Below are 19,819 nucleotides of genomic sequence, written 5' to 3' on the forward strand. Positions count from 1 at the left end.
CTCAATAGTAAGAGCAGGGAGCAATTTAAGATGAGAAAGTCAACATGTTTTTGTTTTTAAGTTTGAATGTGCATTCTCACTGTATTTCTTCAAAGGAGTGGGTGACAGTTGATTGAATTTACTGGGATTTCCAAAACTTTCAACAAAATTCTTCCCCAAAGGTTTTGAAGAAAACTAAGGTTCCAGGACATAAGACAGAAGACCTGCCAGAGATAAATCCTTGTTTAAAAGACTGAGCAGAGTGGGTAGGAGAAAATGCTTAGTCCTCAGAACAGAACCCACATAGTTCAGGTGGGATCTGTTATAGGATCTATGTTGTTCAACACATTCATAAAATAATTGGAAAAAATAGAAGTAATAATATGAGTTTGTTTATGATATGAAGACCATTAGGGTAGTGGCTGATTGGCATAGAATGCACGAAGTTCATTACGAACTGAGTAACTCAACAATAAAATTATAAAGGAAGTTGAACGTAAGTGAATGTAAAACAATTCATCTGTATTTCAAATTCTAAATTATGAGATCTCAGCATACCAGTAGCAAGCTCCTGTGCTTAGGACACTACTTTTCAAAGAACCACCTCTTTCTCTGTTTTCCAATCTATGTAGCTGCTCGCTAGGGGACACACTGGAGGCTAAAAGTTTACACAGACCTCGGAAGACAAGAGCATGGAGCAGAAACCCATCAGGGCTAATACTTCCACAGAAAACCTCTCTGGCTCAGGAAATACTTAGGAATTACTGAGTGTAAGGAGAAAATTTAGGGGTGTCATATATGCTTGCCCTGGTCTGATTCTCTCCTAGGGATTTCCTTACAGCTACTGTTGGACACAAGACAATGACCTAGATAAACATCTGATCTGGTCCATTATGATCATCTTTGATGCTGTGATTTTGCAGCATAATAAATCCCACTGCAGCAAAACCCAAACCTGGGATTTATCAGGAGAGATACTTCCAGAGGAGATGGGTGACAAATCTGAAAAAGGTCCAAGGGCACAAAGCAGCTACTAGGACAGACCGGGTATCACTGGGATCTGAATGCTGGGGCATTTTTCATTCTTGACATTATTGGGCCTTTGCCATGTGCAATATCACATTTTTAAATACTTCAGCACTGGGTGTGATGCATAACGGATGACTTTTACTGAACAATTGGACACAAATAACAAATAAGACTTGAGGCTTAGTGTCAAATACATACAGAACCCCCAACCACAGGTCTTCCAGCCCTTCCAAAGAAATACCCCAAAGTTAGCCTGAGGTTGGATTACTTGACTCCTGCTAATATATAGCAGGAGAGGATGAAAGAGGAAATTAATACTCCCAATATAGATTTGATGGTTACTGTATCTGCTGCACAAATTTTAGGAATTACCACACTATAAGAGCCTGAAGAACTGTTACAGTCACTACAATGTACAGCTTGAAGGGAATTTTTGTGTTTAAATGGCTGAAGCACTTCCTAAGTTTTTCTGGTCCAATATAGTGATGAAAATTGCTACAACCTTCACATACTTTCACTATAAAACTAAACTTTGTTTTGAAACTGGAAAAAATTATCCGAAGAATTTCAGCCATATTTTTAATTGAAAAAGTGCACTCAAAATACAAAACTCATTAGGAAACCAACACAACAGCAAGCTGTTAACATTTTCAAAATGCCTCTTAAGCACACAGAACAATTTTAGAAAGCTTCTTTGTTACTGTTGTTTCATGTAATCAGAGCTATGCTAGAAAAAAAACAGAAGTATTCTGTACTATAGGTATTTTAGTCACCTGATAAATGATGCCTCTGGGGGACAGCATGGAAGCCAAGTGAGAAGATTAAGTTTTGATGTCCAACTTAGACAGGAAAAGAGTACAAACATCGCTTTAAGTGGAGAATTGCAGCACTAACAGCTCAAAAGTGCGACTGCCCTTAAACAGATGCAATGGACTTCAGAGGTTTCTATCGGGCAGGCTAGCAATGGAAAGAAAAGTTAAAAGGCATTTGTTTGCAAACAGAATTTTGTGTCAAAGTCCTTTCATCTTAAATGTTTATGTTTCCATTAAGAGATAAGAGGTCAACATCAAAGCTTTAATAAGAAATAAAAATCAGAATAACTCATACTATCAGATTTGAAGATGAAACTCAGATTTGATGCTCATAGTATTTGTTTTTGCAAATGGTTTCAATTCAATGTTTATTTCCTATTACAATAATGTATCCAGAATAATTTAAACTAACATACTTTTCAAGTTCCTATATTGTATATCACATATTTTCCTTTTCACTTGGGAGTCTGGTAGTTCATCTCAAATCCACTTGTTCCCCAAAATTCTTCATACTAAGGAGCTATTTTTAGAGGATAATGTATTATACAATTAAAATGTCCACAAAAGAAACAACTGGCAACCTTTATTGAATAACACTGTCAGAATGACTGAACTGAGGTAAAAGAGCAAGGATGTTTAAAGGCCAATTTATGAAGTCACGACTTTTAGGATATGTCTACATGCCTTAATCACTTTGGCTGACAAGTTGATGGAAGAACTCTGATTTCTCCAATTATAAGTTCAATAGCTGAAGCAAGACTAAAAAGGTCATGTGTAAAAGGCATAAAATATTAACCTCATAGTTTTCTGTGCAGCTTGTTAAACTCCCAGAACTTGTAATAGCAGAGACAAATTGAGCAACTTTCTGACCTTTCTGTGATAAAAACCTACAGTTATTTAATGAAAGCCCTAAAGGTTACCAATTATTTTTCTTAAAAGCCCATCTTCCTCAGACTGGGAATTTGGTACTGCACTGAGAAATTAGTTTGTGGAAATATTCATTTGAGTGCTTTTAGAAGAGTTGCAAATCTGGAGAAAATCCACTGGTTTGTTACCTGTTTTGGCTAGAAGAGGAGGAAGACTTGAGGGGAAACAAGAGAAAGGTGTCAAGAGAAAAAAAGCAAGAAAATAAAAGAGCACGTATGCATGCATTCAAGGTAGACACACTAAAACTCTGAAATAAAAGAATTGCATTCCCATTTTTTTGATCAATATTATCCAGTATCAAGCTTCAGGATATCTACTAAAATGAGCAGCCAAGCAGCTGTGTTTCCCACAATGTCATGCACCAAAGTGTTAAAAGCAAAAGTGAGGTTGCAAAGGTCTGTGTTTATGACCTTTCCTAACTCAAAGCCCAAAACTTCCACAACATTTGGTAAAATTTGAACTAACACAATTATTAATTGACTTATGTTCCAGAGACATGTTCTTTTTTAATTTCTTGACATCCTCTGAATGGTACAAAACAGATGCAAAAGTCCAGGTTGATCAAATAGATTTCAGTTCAAAATACAAAGCCATATTTGTAAATCTTTCTCATCATGTCAGTTCTACTCATTGCAAGATATGCATTCATGACTGATTGTAGATAGTACTAATAAGGATAAAAATGTGTAAAACCTACATAAATATAAATTTCTGGTTTTACTGGTGAATAACTGGCTATGAGTTTCTATTAAGAAAGCTACAGATTCTGATTTTTATGAGCCTATCCAGATAGAAAGTTTCAGACTCATTTGGTTTTCCTCTTTGTCCCAAACTCCATGGAAAAAAGACCACTCTGGCTCATCACATAATTTGTACAATTTTCCTTTGATGAAAGAGTGTATAGTCCATAGGATCACGAAATTTAAAAGTTCAACTTCTACCTGTTGAAAATACTAAACAGTAATTACTTGGCCTTTAGAATTTCTCAGAATAAATGCAAGCTTCCATATTCATCACAATCTATTATGTCATTGCAGCTGAAATTTTAAAAAATGTAATTTTAAGAAAAGTGAAGTCTCCAGGCAGCATCCCAATCATTTTAATCAGATTGCAATCATTTGACCAATTCTATGCTTATAATTAAGTGAATTGAGAAGTATGCAGGGGTCATGTGCAGCAGAACCTCTTTGTTTTTAATGAGTTTCCAAAATTTTATTTTGTGATTTTGCTTCATTTGCCCTCCAGGCTCATTATCTCACTACTGGTTGCCAAACCACCTTTTAGTTTGTGGATTATCCCATTGAGGGGTGTGTTCCCTCTTTTGAGAAACACTGCCTTAATGTTTACCCATAATACTATTTTAAGGGATCTTTGATGAAAAAGAAATCATAAATGTTTACCTTTGGGGCTTACCAAGACAGACATAAAACACTTCTAGCACACTAAGTATTTCTTGAGCCATCAACCACACTGCAGACGAGCCTCTTGTCTTCAAAAAATCTTTAAGGCTACAGTAAGTGTTCAGTATGTTTGCATAAGAAAACACCCACAGTTCAGGTTCCTTTCGGTTTCACACAGCTTCATAACACTTATTCTATTACATCATTTGTCTCTTTTTAGTGTAGGTACTGTGATTTTTCTGGCTGTCAGTGAATAGTTCCTTTATCTGAATCAAACAGAAGTTTCAGAGGCAGAAGTACTTGGGCCCACTGTACCCTAGGCAAGGCCCAGCACATAGTTGCTGCTCTGACACAGCATTCTGTCAGTGCTTCTCTGAAGTAGGATAATTTTGAATTCATACAGTTCTATAACCAAGATATATTAATTTTACTTCCTTATTTTAAAGCTTTCTGTGGTTTACTATGTCCATCCAAATGTGCTTTATTTTGGATTGTTACTGTTCCTTTTTAATCCCTCCAAACAGTAACAAAGTCTTTATTGAAACTTACAGGCCAAGAATTTATTTCTGTAAACATTACAAGCTGTTGAATTTGAACTCCCATGCTAGGAAATGCTTTTATTAGTCTCTTTTTATTATTTTATTGATCATTTTTGTAATTCAGTCATAAGACTGTTATTATTATTACTATGAATATTTTTAAAGGGAGAAGAGCAGTAAATAAAGAAAATAGCATTTTTTTAAACATTACTGTCATATTCAAGCATAACCCCATTAATTACCTAGCACATGTTTAAAGATAATAATGTGTGTGTGTGTGTGTGAGATCAAGGCCCAATTTCAGTATTATTCCATTGCTCAGAACATAGAACAACAACATGCAGCTGAGGTATCCTCCCAAATCTTGTGCCTCCAACGATATAAATCAATAGTTGTAATATATATCCATCCCTGCATGGATGCAATGGTTTGACATTAGCTTTCATATTCTTTGGGGTTTTAGCAGTTCTTAAGTCTCCTTCTAAGTACAACTTTATTTACTAATAATTTGGCTTCTTTTTACAGGTTTTCCTCCTAATATTCAGAATTTGCTTTCTCCATTACATCCTACTTGATATGATTATTAAAACAAAGATTCTTATTCTAATATATAATACCATGCCAGACATTGCTATTTGCAATGTGAACTTCTCATTAAATTAAGGAGTTGGAATTTTACTAACTTTTCATCAACACTTGCCAGTAATATCATCCATAAAAAAAGAACCTTTCTCCCTATTTTTACTTCACATTGCTTATCAGCTATTTCCTTCAAAATATATGAAAAATGGTCAAAAACAAATTCCCTAAGTTCAGACTCAGATACTGAATACTCTTTGGCCTTTTGCATTTTACATGTTCAAACCACTTCTAACATCATGAAACTGTTTTAGAAAAGAAAAAAGAATCTTAAGTGCAATTTAAATTAACTGTATTTTCAGCATGCAAACTAGAGATTTTATGAAGTGGATCTGTATATCAATATCAGTAATGTGGTATCCTATGCATGATGTTTATAAGAGAAATAACTATTTGTGTACCAGGCACTCATAAAAATACTTGGCATCTTTTTCTAAATACCAAACAAACACTGCTTTTAAGAAGTGAAAATAAAGGCTGATTCTTTTTCTTAGGGCTTCACAGCTCCTCAATTCCATCAAAACTGAACTCCATGGTTCTATAAGCATTTAATTTCCACTTCCAAAACATAAAAAAAATAGTTATATTTTCAAAATTTATTTATTTCAACAAACTTGCTTTTCCAATGCAAAATCCAAAAGACTGCTCCCATTTTCTTTTATATCAACATATCCTTACACCCACTTAATCATATAACCCTACGAAACATGACATAATTTCACCTGAACATTACCATGGCCTTGTCTCAATAAATTCCCTTTTTTTTTTAATTAGGAAATGTGTACCTATCAGCTGTGTATGTCTGGTAGTGATGATATAAACCTGTCAGATAGTGGACAGCTCCAAGGAGTAACCTGTCATCACTCTTTTCCTGAAATAAACTACAGCTTTCTGGGACTTCTAGAACACATCTAGTGACAGAAGTTATTGCAAAAATAGGCTATCTTGCATTAGCACAGGTGCTTTTTTGTGTTTCTCCTTCTTCTGGATTCCCCATCATGCCTATATGAAATTCCATCCTCAAGCATGGAACTCATCTACAGGTTTATCTATTAATAGCTTGTACTAGAAGTAAAATACCTTGGTGACTCTCAAATCATGCTTTGGACTTAAGATTAAAAAAAAATAAACTGTTTTAAAGATATTTTTTCATGTAAAAAAATTGCTTTTGTTCACAGTCTCTCAGTTCTACTCAGACCAGCAATAAATTTGGGGCTATGTAATTTCTAGAGTCATACATCAAATCTTTCCATAGATCTTTACCTAGAAACAATAATGTTCTATATAGATCTGCAGACAAAAGTAAATTTGATACATATATCAGATATATACAAATGATGTGTACAACCCATTCTTTTGTTATTGATCAAAGTAGATAGGAGAAACTCCAGACTATATTCCTGTCTCAGTGAGCAGGGACATGTTTTAAAGCCATTCTAAAACAAGACAGCTAGAAATAGTTTACTTACTTTTTCAAGTGTTTTAGTCTATATAAGACTTTCTCCATGCTAATAAGTGATGATTCTCACTGCAATGATCTTACATAATGATTCTAGCTTTTTATTTTCAAAGAATGGAGGCAGCAGTCTGCTGCAATCCTCTTATCACCACAGATCAAGAATTCCCACTCAGATCTCAACTGCTCTTATACATGCCCATTAATATTAAAATGTCTTGTTGCCATGCACATCAAAATCCACTGAAGATTATAAAAGATTTTTCTTTCTTCCAGTCAGCTTTACTAACTGTTGCTATGTCTATTTGACATATATATATATATATAATCACATATGTCTATTTGATTCACTTCCATATAAAATCATATACACACAATGAAGTCTAAAAGGCAAACACTGCAGTTAGACCACAGCAATATCTGAAGTGTTTCTTTTTACCATGATAAGGTGACTCTTGAGGCTATATTTCAATAGTTATTCAAATTATTTTTATCAAAAGAAGCCAGAATTCACCCTGAAAAAATGGGGTTTGATAGCAGCAGAAAGATAACTGAACAGTTGCATGTCCATTGGTGTTTTACAAACAAGAGATGAATTAATGTCATATAATAGCAATGTTCCTATTGTGTTGGCATTAAAAGTCTATAAAAGCATAAAGTGATAGGTATTGATACTCACAGCTCTTAATAAAGCAATATAATTTGATGGGAAAAATTGAGTGCTTGGTGTACCAGAAAAAGATTTAAAACTAAAGCCAGATTTAATCAATTATAAATAAACCCAAACACATAATTAAAAAAAAAGCAGTTAAGATTAACTATAAAAAGCAGTTAAGATTACATTTATTCTTCTTTATTAAATTTCTAGCTTACTTCTTCCTTCAAACTTCAGCTTGCTGAGTTAAAAAGCTGAAAAATTATATCTGCACTGGAGGCAAGGCAGCCCACTCTTCTGGTTGACAGAACATGTTTCCCAGGCAAATGGTTTATTTTTAAATAGCTTTTGTGAGTACAAAGTATGTTGGAGTGCTAACTCTTTTTGCCTCCAGCTGAGGCAATTTGCTGCTATTACAGACACTGTTTCAACACCTATACACCATGCCCTTCCTGTCACCTGAGTACCAAATTCTGTTTTGATGAGGGACATAAAATACTGGAGAACCACTGACTGAATGTACTTCCACTATTTTTCTCTTTTTCTAATGCTGAGAAAAAGCAATTTCCTAAGAAGAAAAGCAAAAATGGTCCTGAGGTTTTAATGCATTTCTAAAAAATGTTTACATTTACTCCTCTCTAATCAAAAAGCTTACATTTTTTTTCATAACTACAGGCTTGTCTGAATTTTGAACAAGAACAGGCAAGAATCTTCTAAAAAAATCCTTTTTGTGCCATATTTATTTCCCTTTGATTTTGTTTTAAATGAAGATTCTATCATTAATCATATAAATTGCAAAAGAAGATAATTTGCACACAGAAAGATAATTACATACCTTATATTGGATAAGGAGACCATAAACTAAAATGTTTTTCTTTTTAGTTTCTCTTGCAAATTTCTTGATCGTAGTTAGGTCTTCCATCCCAATGCTGAAAGAATTATATTCTGGAATATCCAAGTGCACCTGCAAAAGAACAGATGAGGAAAAAACAAAATCCACTTTTTCCATAGTGTGCCAGTTTAGACTGATGGTTTTTAGTATCTTATTTTTAGGTGTTAAGCACACATAAAAATACTGACTAAAAAAGGCATTTCTTAGCTTCTATTTACTACTGAATTCCACTACTTACACATTTAAGGGCATGAAAACTATTTTTTCAAAGCAGAAGAAACCAATATGCCAGAACATGTCATACATCTTAAAAATATTCAATTAAATTTGAAAACAAATAACATTCATTTATAAGCTCTAGACTAACTTTCAGAGGAGTTTTTTTTGTTTGCTTGGGTTTTTTACTATCAGAAGACTATAGAATACACTTATCTTTCATAAATATCTTGAAGGTTTTCAAGACAAAACTAAATTCTTTGAAGTTTAATTGGAAATGTGCTATCCTTTCAGTATACCAAATTAGTTGCCTTAATTGGGTTAATTTCAAGATAATACTTCAAGTTTAAAAAGCAGAAACTACCTCAAAAGAAGCCTGAGACCTTGGGCAGGGAAAGGCAGGTCTCATTTCCATCAGGAATGCTGCACAAACATGGCAGATCTTACAGGACCTGAACTGAGTTTAAGAAGTGTTTGGACAACACTCTCAGGCACAAGGTGTGATCTTGAGGTGTCCTGTGCAGGGCCAAGAGTTGGACTCAATTTTATCTTGGTGGGTCCCTTCCAGCTCAGAATATTCTGTGCTTGTATAACTGGTATTTCCAAGGAGTCATCAACTAGCTCAATCCTTTCCCAAGTCTTCCATATTCCACATTTTAATCAATTTCCCTCATAAAACTTCTATTAGCTGTAGAAATCAAAATTAAGTATGATGATTTGTACATATAATGTTTCAGTGTCTATTAATAGCAGAAATACCTTTATTCCCGAAAGGAAAATTATTTCAAGTTCTCTTTGTACTTCATGTTCCATTTATACTGACAGAAAATAGGTCCTCACTCATTTTCTCTTGCAACACTTTCAAAAACAAGCTATTTATTTCCTAAATGCATACTTACCAGAAGCAAAGCTCTTGTCTTCTACTACACAAGCCGAGATTAATTTTCACACACACTCATTGTTTTGTTATTTTCTACCCAAAACAAGGCTAAATACTACTCATTTACTATTTAAAAGAAATTATAAAACCTATTATTTTGAGAGAACTTAACCTATCTCCTCTTTACCATTAACCTCTTTAACAGCTTTGAAAAGAGATTTTCCTCAAACTAACTTTGGTACTGAAATGCAAATAATTGCAACTGCAGAGCTGAAGTACTAGCACTCCTTTCCTTCTAACCCTAACAAAGCAACAACATAAAAATCAAATCCATTTGTACCATTTACAAACATGAAAATTTATTGCTCAAAAAAGCAATGTCAGTTTAAGTATATGATTTGTCAGCTTACAGAATAATTGAAGATACTGCCTTTATGCAAACAAATAATTGCCTCAAGTTTACCTTTGTGATGCCTATTTCTCCTGTAACATTAATCTTCCCTTTTGTCCAGATACAGTAATCCAATTGCTGCTTCAGCTTACAGATGCCATGAAACAATCCAGTCAGGCACCAGGATAATGGATAGACTTTGAATCTGTGGCAACTGATAGGTGGGACTATGAAAAAAAGTCATGGTGTCCAGTGCAAGCTCGTCCTTTTATTGGATCAATGCTCACTGGGCTGGTTAAACAGAGAGTCTGGCACAATAATAACACCTGTCATTTCTACAATTAAAGAAGATGACTATTGGAAGGGAAAAAAAAAACCCCTTTTTTTCCTTAATTATCATATTATTATGAAGAAATCGCTTTTTGTCAAAAAATCAAAGAATAGACAAGAACTTTCCAATTACCCAAATCCAATTGCATTAGACTGTTCCTAGTTATGAGTTTGGAATAGAAGCAGTTAGCTGCTCTCCCCATTTATTCTTTCAAGAGTTTTACTTTTGAGAGTAAAAAAACTTGTTTCCCTTATAGCTGGTACCTAAGACCTATGCATTTAAATGTCAATATATTGCTTAAAATTCTGATTCACATTTGTCTGAGAAATATTAATATGTCCTTTTACATTGAAAGAAAGTGTATTATAGGATTTTCCATTAACAATCCGTTCCGTTAATATGTTTTAAAAGTATATATATAGGAAAGAATACAGTTGAGGAAAATCCCACTCATGAGCCTTAGAGAAGAGGACACCCAACACTTAATTTAAATTAAGACTGCTGAAGGAAGTTTCTCTGTACCATAATATCTGTAATGAGTTTTAGAGCTCAGAAATTTCAATACTTTCCAGTGATTCATATGAGACAATGATTTGTTAAGCTAATTCTTGTCACTCTTAACATACCTTCCAGATCTCCTTCCCTTCTAGTATTTCTAAATGATAGTGTGGTACATCCACCAGATGCCCAAGTGCAATTAGACAGCATAATTTTAAGAAGTGTATTTCTATCAGTGTTTTACATATTAGCAACTGTTTCCACCTAGTTATGAGATTTTCTTCCAATGTCTAGTTCTTAGAAATTTCAAGTAGCTGTCAGAGACAACTGATGGATCTGGAGTATACTAAAGGGATTAAATGTATTATTTTCTCCTACACCTCTTTTAAAAGGAGACCACTTAAATAATTAATGCATGCTTCAGGCTGTTCAAGCAAATATACTTTCATTAAAAATGGTTCTGGGTTCTACAATGACTTCAAGACCTAGTATCTCAGGGACAAAACCCGAGTTTCATGGGGAGATAGTGTAAGAATTACTTGCACTCCTATTTCTTAGGAGATACTAAGACCAGAATATTTATAGCTACAAGTATTAAACCACTTTCACATTCCTGGCGTCACACTCAAAAAAGTATTTAATTGAAAGTCCAGACTCGAAAGTGCTATCAATTTGGAAAAATAAGCATGCTTTTGACACCTTAGCATTAGCTAGTTGATAAACAATTCCAACTTTATCTTCACACTCAAAATTCAACACAGAGAGAAATAGTTTTGTATATTCTTGCTAAAGGACTAATGAAAATATTTTCAGTCCAAAAAAGGAGTATTTTGCACATCCAGTGGCCTTGTAAATGACCAACAGAATTGGAGACATGTAATTGCTCTGATTATGAAAGGCAGAAGTGACTTATCTTTGAAAATTCATTAAAATAAAGTTTTACCCTGAAGTTCCACAGAAACAGGCTCAAGAAAATAAGATGGTCTAGAAACAAAATCCCAAATATTGATGTTCATAGAATCACAGCAACTCACTCCAAGAGAACAGCATACAATAGGTGAGGCTATAATGGGTATGATAGGTTAGGCTCTACAGAAAGATCTGGACAGGCTGGATCCATGGGCTGAGGCCAAGGATACGAGGTTTGAGAGGGCAAAGTGCCAGGTGCTGAACTTGGGTCACAACAACCACACCCAGCACCACAGGCTGGGCAGAGTGGCTGGAAAGGTGCCCAGTGGAAAGAGACCTGGGGGTGCTGCTTGGCAGTGGCTGAGCAGGAGCCAGTGGGGGCTCAGGTGGCCAAGAAGGCCAATGGCATCCTGGCCTGTATGAAAAACAGTGCAGCCATCAGGACCACACACACATAGCAAAAAGGAAAGCCACTTAATTCTGTTTCAACTGAGCATCCAAGCACAGCACAAGCTTTGCAGCATCCCCACAGAGAGAGAGTACAACAGCAAGGCAGAAGTTAACAGTTCAGTACAACTAGCCAGGCACAATGAGCCTTTCACAGAAATATATAACTAATAAACTGTCATTTGCTAGAGTCAGTTTGTTTTCTGACAGCATGCAGTACATTTGTTGAAGTGAAAATGAGTTTCTTTCTTTAGAGACCAATTTACTGTTTGATTTTACAATTTTATTCTGAGTTAGCAGCAGTGTAAACCTAGTCTAACTTTAAAAATACTTATATTACATATTACTTATATTTATATTAAATAATAATTTAAAATAATTAATGAGATGCTTTCTACAGTAACTTACAGGAGTTACCTACCAAAATAAGGACAACTGGACATAAGAGAGGAATATTTGATTTTTCCAACATATCCACTAGTTCCTGGGTTTCTTGAATGGCCCACCTTTTATCCTAAATAAAAATAAATGTTTGGAATTACTGAAAACAACATTTACTTAATAAAAATGGAATTTGAAGAACTGTTATTTACCAAAAAAAAAGAAGATACATCACTTTTTTGCTTTTAGGGGGGCAGGGTTTGGTTGATTAGCTGATTGTTTTTAGTACACTTTTAAGGTATTTTCTGGTAAAGTTATAAATGTTTGAAAAATCATGAAATTAATAATATTAATAACCCTTTATATATATATATATATATATATATATATATATATATATATATATATAACCAAACAAGATTAAGGGTCTTGATTGGTCTCAGATATGGTTCATCTAAAACCAACCTGTTCCCATACAGGGACCCAAATACAGATCCCATGGCATGCACATGTCCAGAATGGGAAACACTAATTCAGACCACAGTAGCAATGAATGCACAGTTAGATGACTTCACATATCACAGGCCTCTCCTTATAATAACTCACTTTGATACAACACTTATGAAAGGAAATTTTAAATTACTTCAGATTTTACCCCTCTTGTTCAAGAATTCATGGCTGGTTAACAACACAGTGACAGAAGTGTGGAACCAGAGGAGAATGGACAGACCAGTATCTCCAAGGTCGAGTTTAGTGCACATTAAAAACACCAAACATCAGAATGAACACAGTACATGATAACAAAAATAACAAACAACTTATTACTCAAATATTTAGTTTTTATTTATCATTACTAGTAAGTTTAAGTGTAAAATTAAAGCATGCATCCTCACTACTTACATTTACACAAACAAAATTATAGCATTGTCCTGAAATGATGTTTTGTAGACAGCTATCATTTTTGCTTAGAGATACTGAAATAGCTTCAACCTGATTAGACAGAAAAAAAAAGTCAAAAATTATAACTCAGCATTAACTATCTGCTAAAGCTTCCACCACTGTGGCAGAGGTTGTTCATTTAAATTATTTAAAACTGGCAGTTATTATTTCCACTATAAAAACTGAAAATTGCTCAAAATTTTGGGGCACTCAACAGTGAAGCAAGGAGCCCAACAAATGTTGAAGTATGCTGCTCAGGGTAGGCATTCCAGAAACAGCCCTGGAAGCATCAGACATGAGTGCTGCTGCCTGGGTTCAGATGTTCAACTGTTTCAAGAGATGAAAACACTGTCCATAAAATGATCTAATGATTTTAGGCCTCTAATTCTGAGAAAACCTCTCCAATACTCAGATATATACATTTTGTCTTCATGAAGTTAAAAATAAAATAAAATACATATGTAAGAAAGATCAGGTGCACTGGTATTCCAGGATTCTGCCCAGAACAAGAGTATAAGACCCATCTAGAGTTTCTCCTTGAAATAATTTCCTCAACAAATGTTTTTAAATACTTTCTTAGGCACAGACATACTTATTTTTCAACCTTTAACACAAGCTAAGTAACTGTCTTATCTCAGTTAAAATAAAAAGTAGATTCTACTACTATTATCAGCTTTGGTATTGCCTTAAGTAAAACAGTAAACTGGGTAGCAGAGGGTGAATCTGTTCCCTAAGAGAAGATAACACTTTGAAGCAAATAAAACATCTTGAAATCCAGGAGAAAAAAAAATCTTCATGTTATTTCCATTAAATCAGCAAATCCCACTGTTTCACAGTACAACTGAGCTTTATTTCTTTCCAAAACACGTTAAGTATCATAGCAAGCAACGGAAGTAATACACTTCTGTGCTCACTTAAAATGCCACTTAATCCCTAATCCAACAAAAGTACCAAATACAACATTTAAAAAGGCTTTGCAGTGCTATGTAAAGCTGTATTTGTTAATTTTTGTAATAATCAGGAGCTAACTTGTTTGCAAAGGAAGGTGGTTTGAAACCAAAAAGTTGACAGTGATAGTCTAAAGATTTCAGAAACATTTTGGGCTCAAAATTTGATAGCATAGACATAAATAGCTGACATTTAATATTTTAAGATGAAATTTTTTAAAAGTCACAGAACGTATGAATTACTTTGAATTTCCAAAAATACTTGGAAAATGCAACACTCCAGGGCTCACCTGGCTTGAACCTCTGAAGATGTAAAAGCAGAAATCCCTGGTAACTTTACAACCTTGCACATACTTGAATGAACATGAGCCTACTGCAAGCCAGTGTCTTTTCAGAAGGTATTTGGAACATGACCCAAGGCAGAAGGCCTACTTTTATTTTTTGCTTTGAGGTATTACAATACGTTACACTTAAGCTTTGCTGAACATTTGAAAATTACTTTAGTGCATCATTTGATTTAACTTCAACAATTTTATTAAATAACACATTAGCATTTTTTGAGCCCCATATAATCCAGCAAAAATGAAATAAAAATTTTCTGTTGGAAAAGTAAGCACAACTGCCTAGGTAGAAGCTTCAATAAATCATCATTTAACTAAAATTAATTATTATTCTATTTGCCATTTAATATCCTATGCAATAGTAGTTTTTTCAAATTATAATTAATATTAATCAATGTTATCAGCTACATTAGAGAGCAAAAATTACCTAAAAATACCACCTTGGTAAAAAGAGATTCTCACATAATGTTTCAGTGTTTAAATAGAAAGGAGTATATGGATTTGCTTAACTACTTCTGCTCCTAGTAAAAACTGATATTCTTTAAATTTTTTTTAGTTATCAGATGCCCTGTACTGAATTTTCAACTTTATTCAACATCCACTTCCATAAAGTCAAAAACTAATACCAGAACAAATTTATTTAAATTATATCAGAATTTAAAATCACAATTAACACCAATGCCACAGATGGACAATTCAATCACTAAGAAATTGGTGAATTTCTACTAGGGAAATGCTAGCTCTTTTTCTATTTGAAAGCAACCAAATTTTTTTGGATCCTACTCATGGATAATTATCCAGTCACAAAAATGTCACACAACTTCATCCAGTTGATTCCATTTCATGTGACAGCAGCACTTTGTCACTAAAGAAACAGGAGTACATGACTCCCAGTCACAGAAGAAAATACCTTCAGCTCCCATTTAGGCTTGTTTGCTCCAAAAGAAAGGGCTAAACAACAAATGTAAGGAAAAACTCAAGCTATGTCTTTCACAGTATATCTTTGACAAAACATTCATTCATTAGTCACACTGTTTACAGTAACACTGACTAAAGTACTGTTAAAGTACTTCACAAGAAACAGCTGTAGTCTTAAAAAATTTTTAGAAATTATTTTCTTTATCTTATTTGTTAAATTTATAGGTCTTTTTTCCCCCTGCTATTGATATTATCATGTTATCAGAGCCTCTCTCAGAAATCCTTCTACGAAAATTTCTTTTTAATTCTTCTTTAAGGACATATGTAGAAGTTAACAAATATCCCATAAATAAATATGGTTGTGACAGAGAACTGGAGTGTCAAAAGTATCTAAAATGTTAAAATAGTGGTCCCAGATAATATGTACTCAACAGAATGATTCCCAGTTGGTCTCTTATTTAGATCAGTTACCTTCCAATTACTCCTTTGAAAAGCTTTCAGTGCAGTACACCTACGTTGCTTAAAATAATTATTTTGCACAAAATCAAATCTCTCTCACACAAGGTACCGTGCTTCACTGAAGAACAAATAGGCTTGTGCATGTACTCTTTCTAAGGTTTGAAATTCTGTATATTGGTAAACTTAAAAATTAACTCAGAGCCTTTCCTGTTTAAAAGCATAGGGATAAGTGATGTCCTCCTACTAACAGCAGAATAGTTTACACAGAGATAAAAAAGAGATATAGCAATGCATCTGGTGTCAGTGAAATGGAGACATACTTCTGCCCCACCATACAGCTATTCAGACTTATTCAAGTCTGCTGATTTCTTTCACTTTTAAATGTAGACAATTAATAGATATAAAGCAAGATTCCATGCTAAATACAGTTCTTCCTGAAGAAAAAGTTTCAGTGCAATGTCAAATGACATTTCCAGATAAAAGACAGCAATACAGGTTCACAGGGAAACATCTTTCTAATAATTAACACACCATGCAGAAGATCAACAGACATGAATAAAGCCATTGCAGAAGTAACATTATGCAAATCAGAAAACCTGAATTTTTGAACAGTTATTCCCTGTCTGTTTCTCTGGGTAACAGGAACATGTGATATCATCACATAAGACATAATTAAGAATCACCCCAATACCAGTCTAAGCAATAACCAAATGTTAATCACCTTTGGAAAATGGAAATATGATAGCTCTATTAGAAAGAATAATGAAAAAGAAAAAGATAGTTAAATGCCAGTAGAACATTCCATCAATATCCTAAAGCAAAGACTCCTATGAGCATTCACTGTGAGGGAAATGTACCCCTATTGCTCTACAAAAAGGCTGATTAATTTGATTTTGCATTCACAGCTCTGCAGGAAAACAACCTACTCTAATTGGTTCATACTCCAAGTCAGACTTCAAAGTAACAAAAACATTTCCCCTGTAACATATTTGTAACAACTTGGGTTTACTGAATTCATAAAATCTAAAGAAAATTGCCTCTCTGTTGTCTGCATTCAATTTCTCCTCTAATCTAAGATGGATATTTTAAGTGGGTCTGTAAGATGCCCCTCTACAGCACAACTGGGCAGAAGGTGCTTCTTTCTTGGTAACTTCCACACCTGATGTTAATCTCTTGTGACACAGGAAGTCTCAGTTTCTGTTTTCATTATTAAAACCCTTTCTTAGGAGTAGTGACAACCAGAAAATTAAATTAATCAGACAGTTGAGAGCCATAGAGTTATACTTACTTTTATTTGGCTTTTCAGAGATTCAGGAAGGAGAAAACCTACTTGTGCAAGAGTTTCCTTCACATTGGTGATAACACAAACTTGTTGTGATAGGTTGTCTGTGGTCAAGAAAAAAACCTTAGATTTCATGCAATAATAAATTAATCCAAATTACTAATCTGCTAAACATTACTTTCAATCCACATATTGTGTTTCTTGACAGAATATTTTCAACAGCTGTAAATTTAAAGGCTACAAGGTACATTTAATGTAACTATGTAATTTATATAATATACATCTCAAAATTCAAATCATATTTTATATTATTTTGTACAACATGAAACCATTACATTAGGCCTGCCCCCAAAGCCCATTTAAATTTATTAAAAGATATTTGTTCAGGTCCATATTGACACTAGATGACAACCAAGAAAACTTTTTGAAAATTTTATCCCTCTTATCACTTCAACAGATAACTAAATGCAGTGTCAGAAATATTGAGTAAATAAAGGGGGGGGGGGGGGGGGGGGTGGAAAAGAAAAAAAAAAAAAACCCAGGAGATAGCATAAAACCCATTCTCAACAATATATACTAAACAGTTGCCAAAAATGAATTAATGATACTGTTTAAGGAGGCAGCAGATGTAACTGTTCACCTCAATAGCAAAGAAGTTGCAAAGTTGTGACAAATATCTTGGCCTGGGCAACTTCCTAGATCTTTTACTAGGGGCAAAATACAGTATTTTGTTGCTGAGGAACAGCAGTTTCAAGTTATTGCCTGATTTGTTCCACAAAACCAGTATTTCACAAAATTAGTAAGTTCTCTTGTATTGACATCAGGTTTTAGATTCAGTGAACATTTTTCTTTCTTTAAGCCAACAAATCAAAACTCAAGTCTGAAACTCCGAAGTCTATTTAAGGCCTTTATCCTTTAGATGCTGAATTAACACACAGAAAAACCACAAGATTCCCAATACTTTTGGGATGGCCATTCCATAAGTGACTAGAATTTCATACATGTAAAGTCTAATTATTTTTAAAGCAGACTTCAATGAAACTCCAGAGACAGAAATATACCAAACACCACCACAAAATAAATTAGGAGTGAAAGACAAGAAAAATTATAAAAATATGGGGTAACTGGTCTTCAAACAAATCTGGATATAAACAATATGTATTTGTTGCATATGGAAAGTTATTTCTATAATTACATACCACACAATAAGTTCAATCAGATGCATAACCTCAGTAGTGCAGAAACATCTCACTTTCTTTTGTAAACTCACAGACTTCTTTATAAAAATAAACATAAAGACCTGAAATTTAATTTTAAAGCTGCTGTAGAGTTAACACTATTGGAAAGTGACTTGTGATTTTTAAGCAATTTTCTGTGACCAGGAAAAGTGATTTAACCACTGAGAATTCCAAAAGATAATTAGAATAATTTTTTGAATCATGGATATTTATTACGACCAATATTTATAATGTGACAACAAAAATACTGGTGGCAACTGAGTTTGTATTAAGTTAGCAAGACGGGGAGGGAGGAAGAAAGGGAGAGAACAATAAACATCTGCTTATAAACCATCACAACCAGATGGAAGTGAGAATTAAAAAAATGCATGGCCAGTTCTCACAGGATTGGAAATCAGAGGATACCACAACTGTGGGAGAAACTATCTTCCCATAGATTCACTGGGCAAAAAAAGTATACTGAACATGCATCACAGTTGGCTTCTACTTAATAGAGAATAACTTTACAGTCTGAAAAATGGGAAACCATATTGAATTAATTTCTTATCAGCAGAAAGAAACTAATGAGTAGATTGAAATCAGAGCAAGAGCCACTTGAATTTAGTACTGTACACAAAGTGCAGATACAAAATAGATATACATAATAAACCAGACTAGCATATCAGATTTCAAGAACTCAGACTCCATTGAACTAAGTAATTTAATGAAGAAGGTCAGATTGGAGCTATTACAAAAATTCACATGTGGAAGAAGGCTGTGGAATCCAAAAAGGGACCATAACTTAGGCTCAAACAGTTCTTTTTAAAAAGAAGTCTGTAATCAACAGCAAGTGTCAGAAGTATTCTCACAAAAGACTGCTCAAAGGCTGCAGCTATAAAAACCCATCTCACTACTCTTTCCAGCCCTCTTAGATCTCTAATTTCCTGTAATATAAATGAGAAAGGAGAGGCAATTAGAAAAAAAGCAGTGAGGAGGCAGACTGAGTTTAATAAAGAAGAGAGAAAAAACAAAGAAGTGTGGAAAACTGTATTTTTTATCCAGAGAAAAAACAAAACATTACCAAGGGGAAAGTGTGTTAATAAAGTAGGAGAACCTTAAAGTAATGATAATACAAACATTGAAAAGATGCTGCATGCTTTTAAATGATCAAGGAAATGAGTAAAGGAAGTCTGGAAAATCATCTTTTATAAAATCATCATAGTAAAGCAACAGTTCTGATCTAGTTGAGGTTTGAAACTCAAGTGCCATTTAAATCCAAGCTATTTCAAGTAGTCAAAAAAGATCCATATGTTAATTTAGACTTTGCTGCATTGT

At 34.0% G+C, this 19,819-nt stretch overlaps 1 protein-coding gene across 3 annotated transcripts in view; it reads right to left on the reverse strand.

Moving 5' to 3' along the window:
* CRPPA (CDP-L-ribitol pyrophosphorylase A) overlaps positions 1 to 19,819 on the reverse strand; it is a 258,141-nt gene that overhangs the window by 186,863 nt on the left and 51,459 nt on the right. For all 3 annotated transcript variants that reach the window (XR_011679497.1, XR_011679496.1, XM_071429116.1), the window contains exons 6-9: positions 17,274 to 17,371; positions 13,282 to 13,371; positions 12,422 to 12,514; positions 8,272 to 8,400 (exon numbers count right to left, since the gene is read on the reverse strand). Coding sequence is in view for 1 of the 3 variants with exons in the window: in XM_071429116.1 (XP_071285217.1) it covers positions 8,272 to 8,400; positions 12,422 to 12,514; positions 13,282 to 13,371; positions 17,274 to 17,371 (410 nt within the window). In the remaining 2 variants the exon portion in view is untranslated. The remainder of the gene's footprint in view (positions 1 to 8,271; positions 8,401 to 12,421; positions 12,515 to 13,281; positions 13,372 to 17,273; positions 17,372 to 19,819) is intronic.

The sequence above is a fragment of the Agelaius tricolor genome, unplaced genomic scaffold (genome assembly GCF_023055355.1).
Source record: "Agelaius tricolor isolate 1412-34295 unplaced genomic scaffold, bAgeTri1.0.p SCAF_6, whole genome shotgun sequence".
NCBI classification, from domain to species: domain Eukaryota; kingdom Metazoa; phylum Chordata; class Aves; order Passeriformes; family Icteridae; genus Agelaius; species Agelaius tricolor.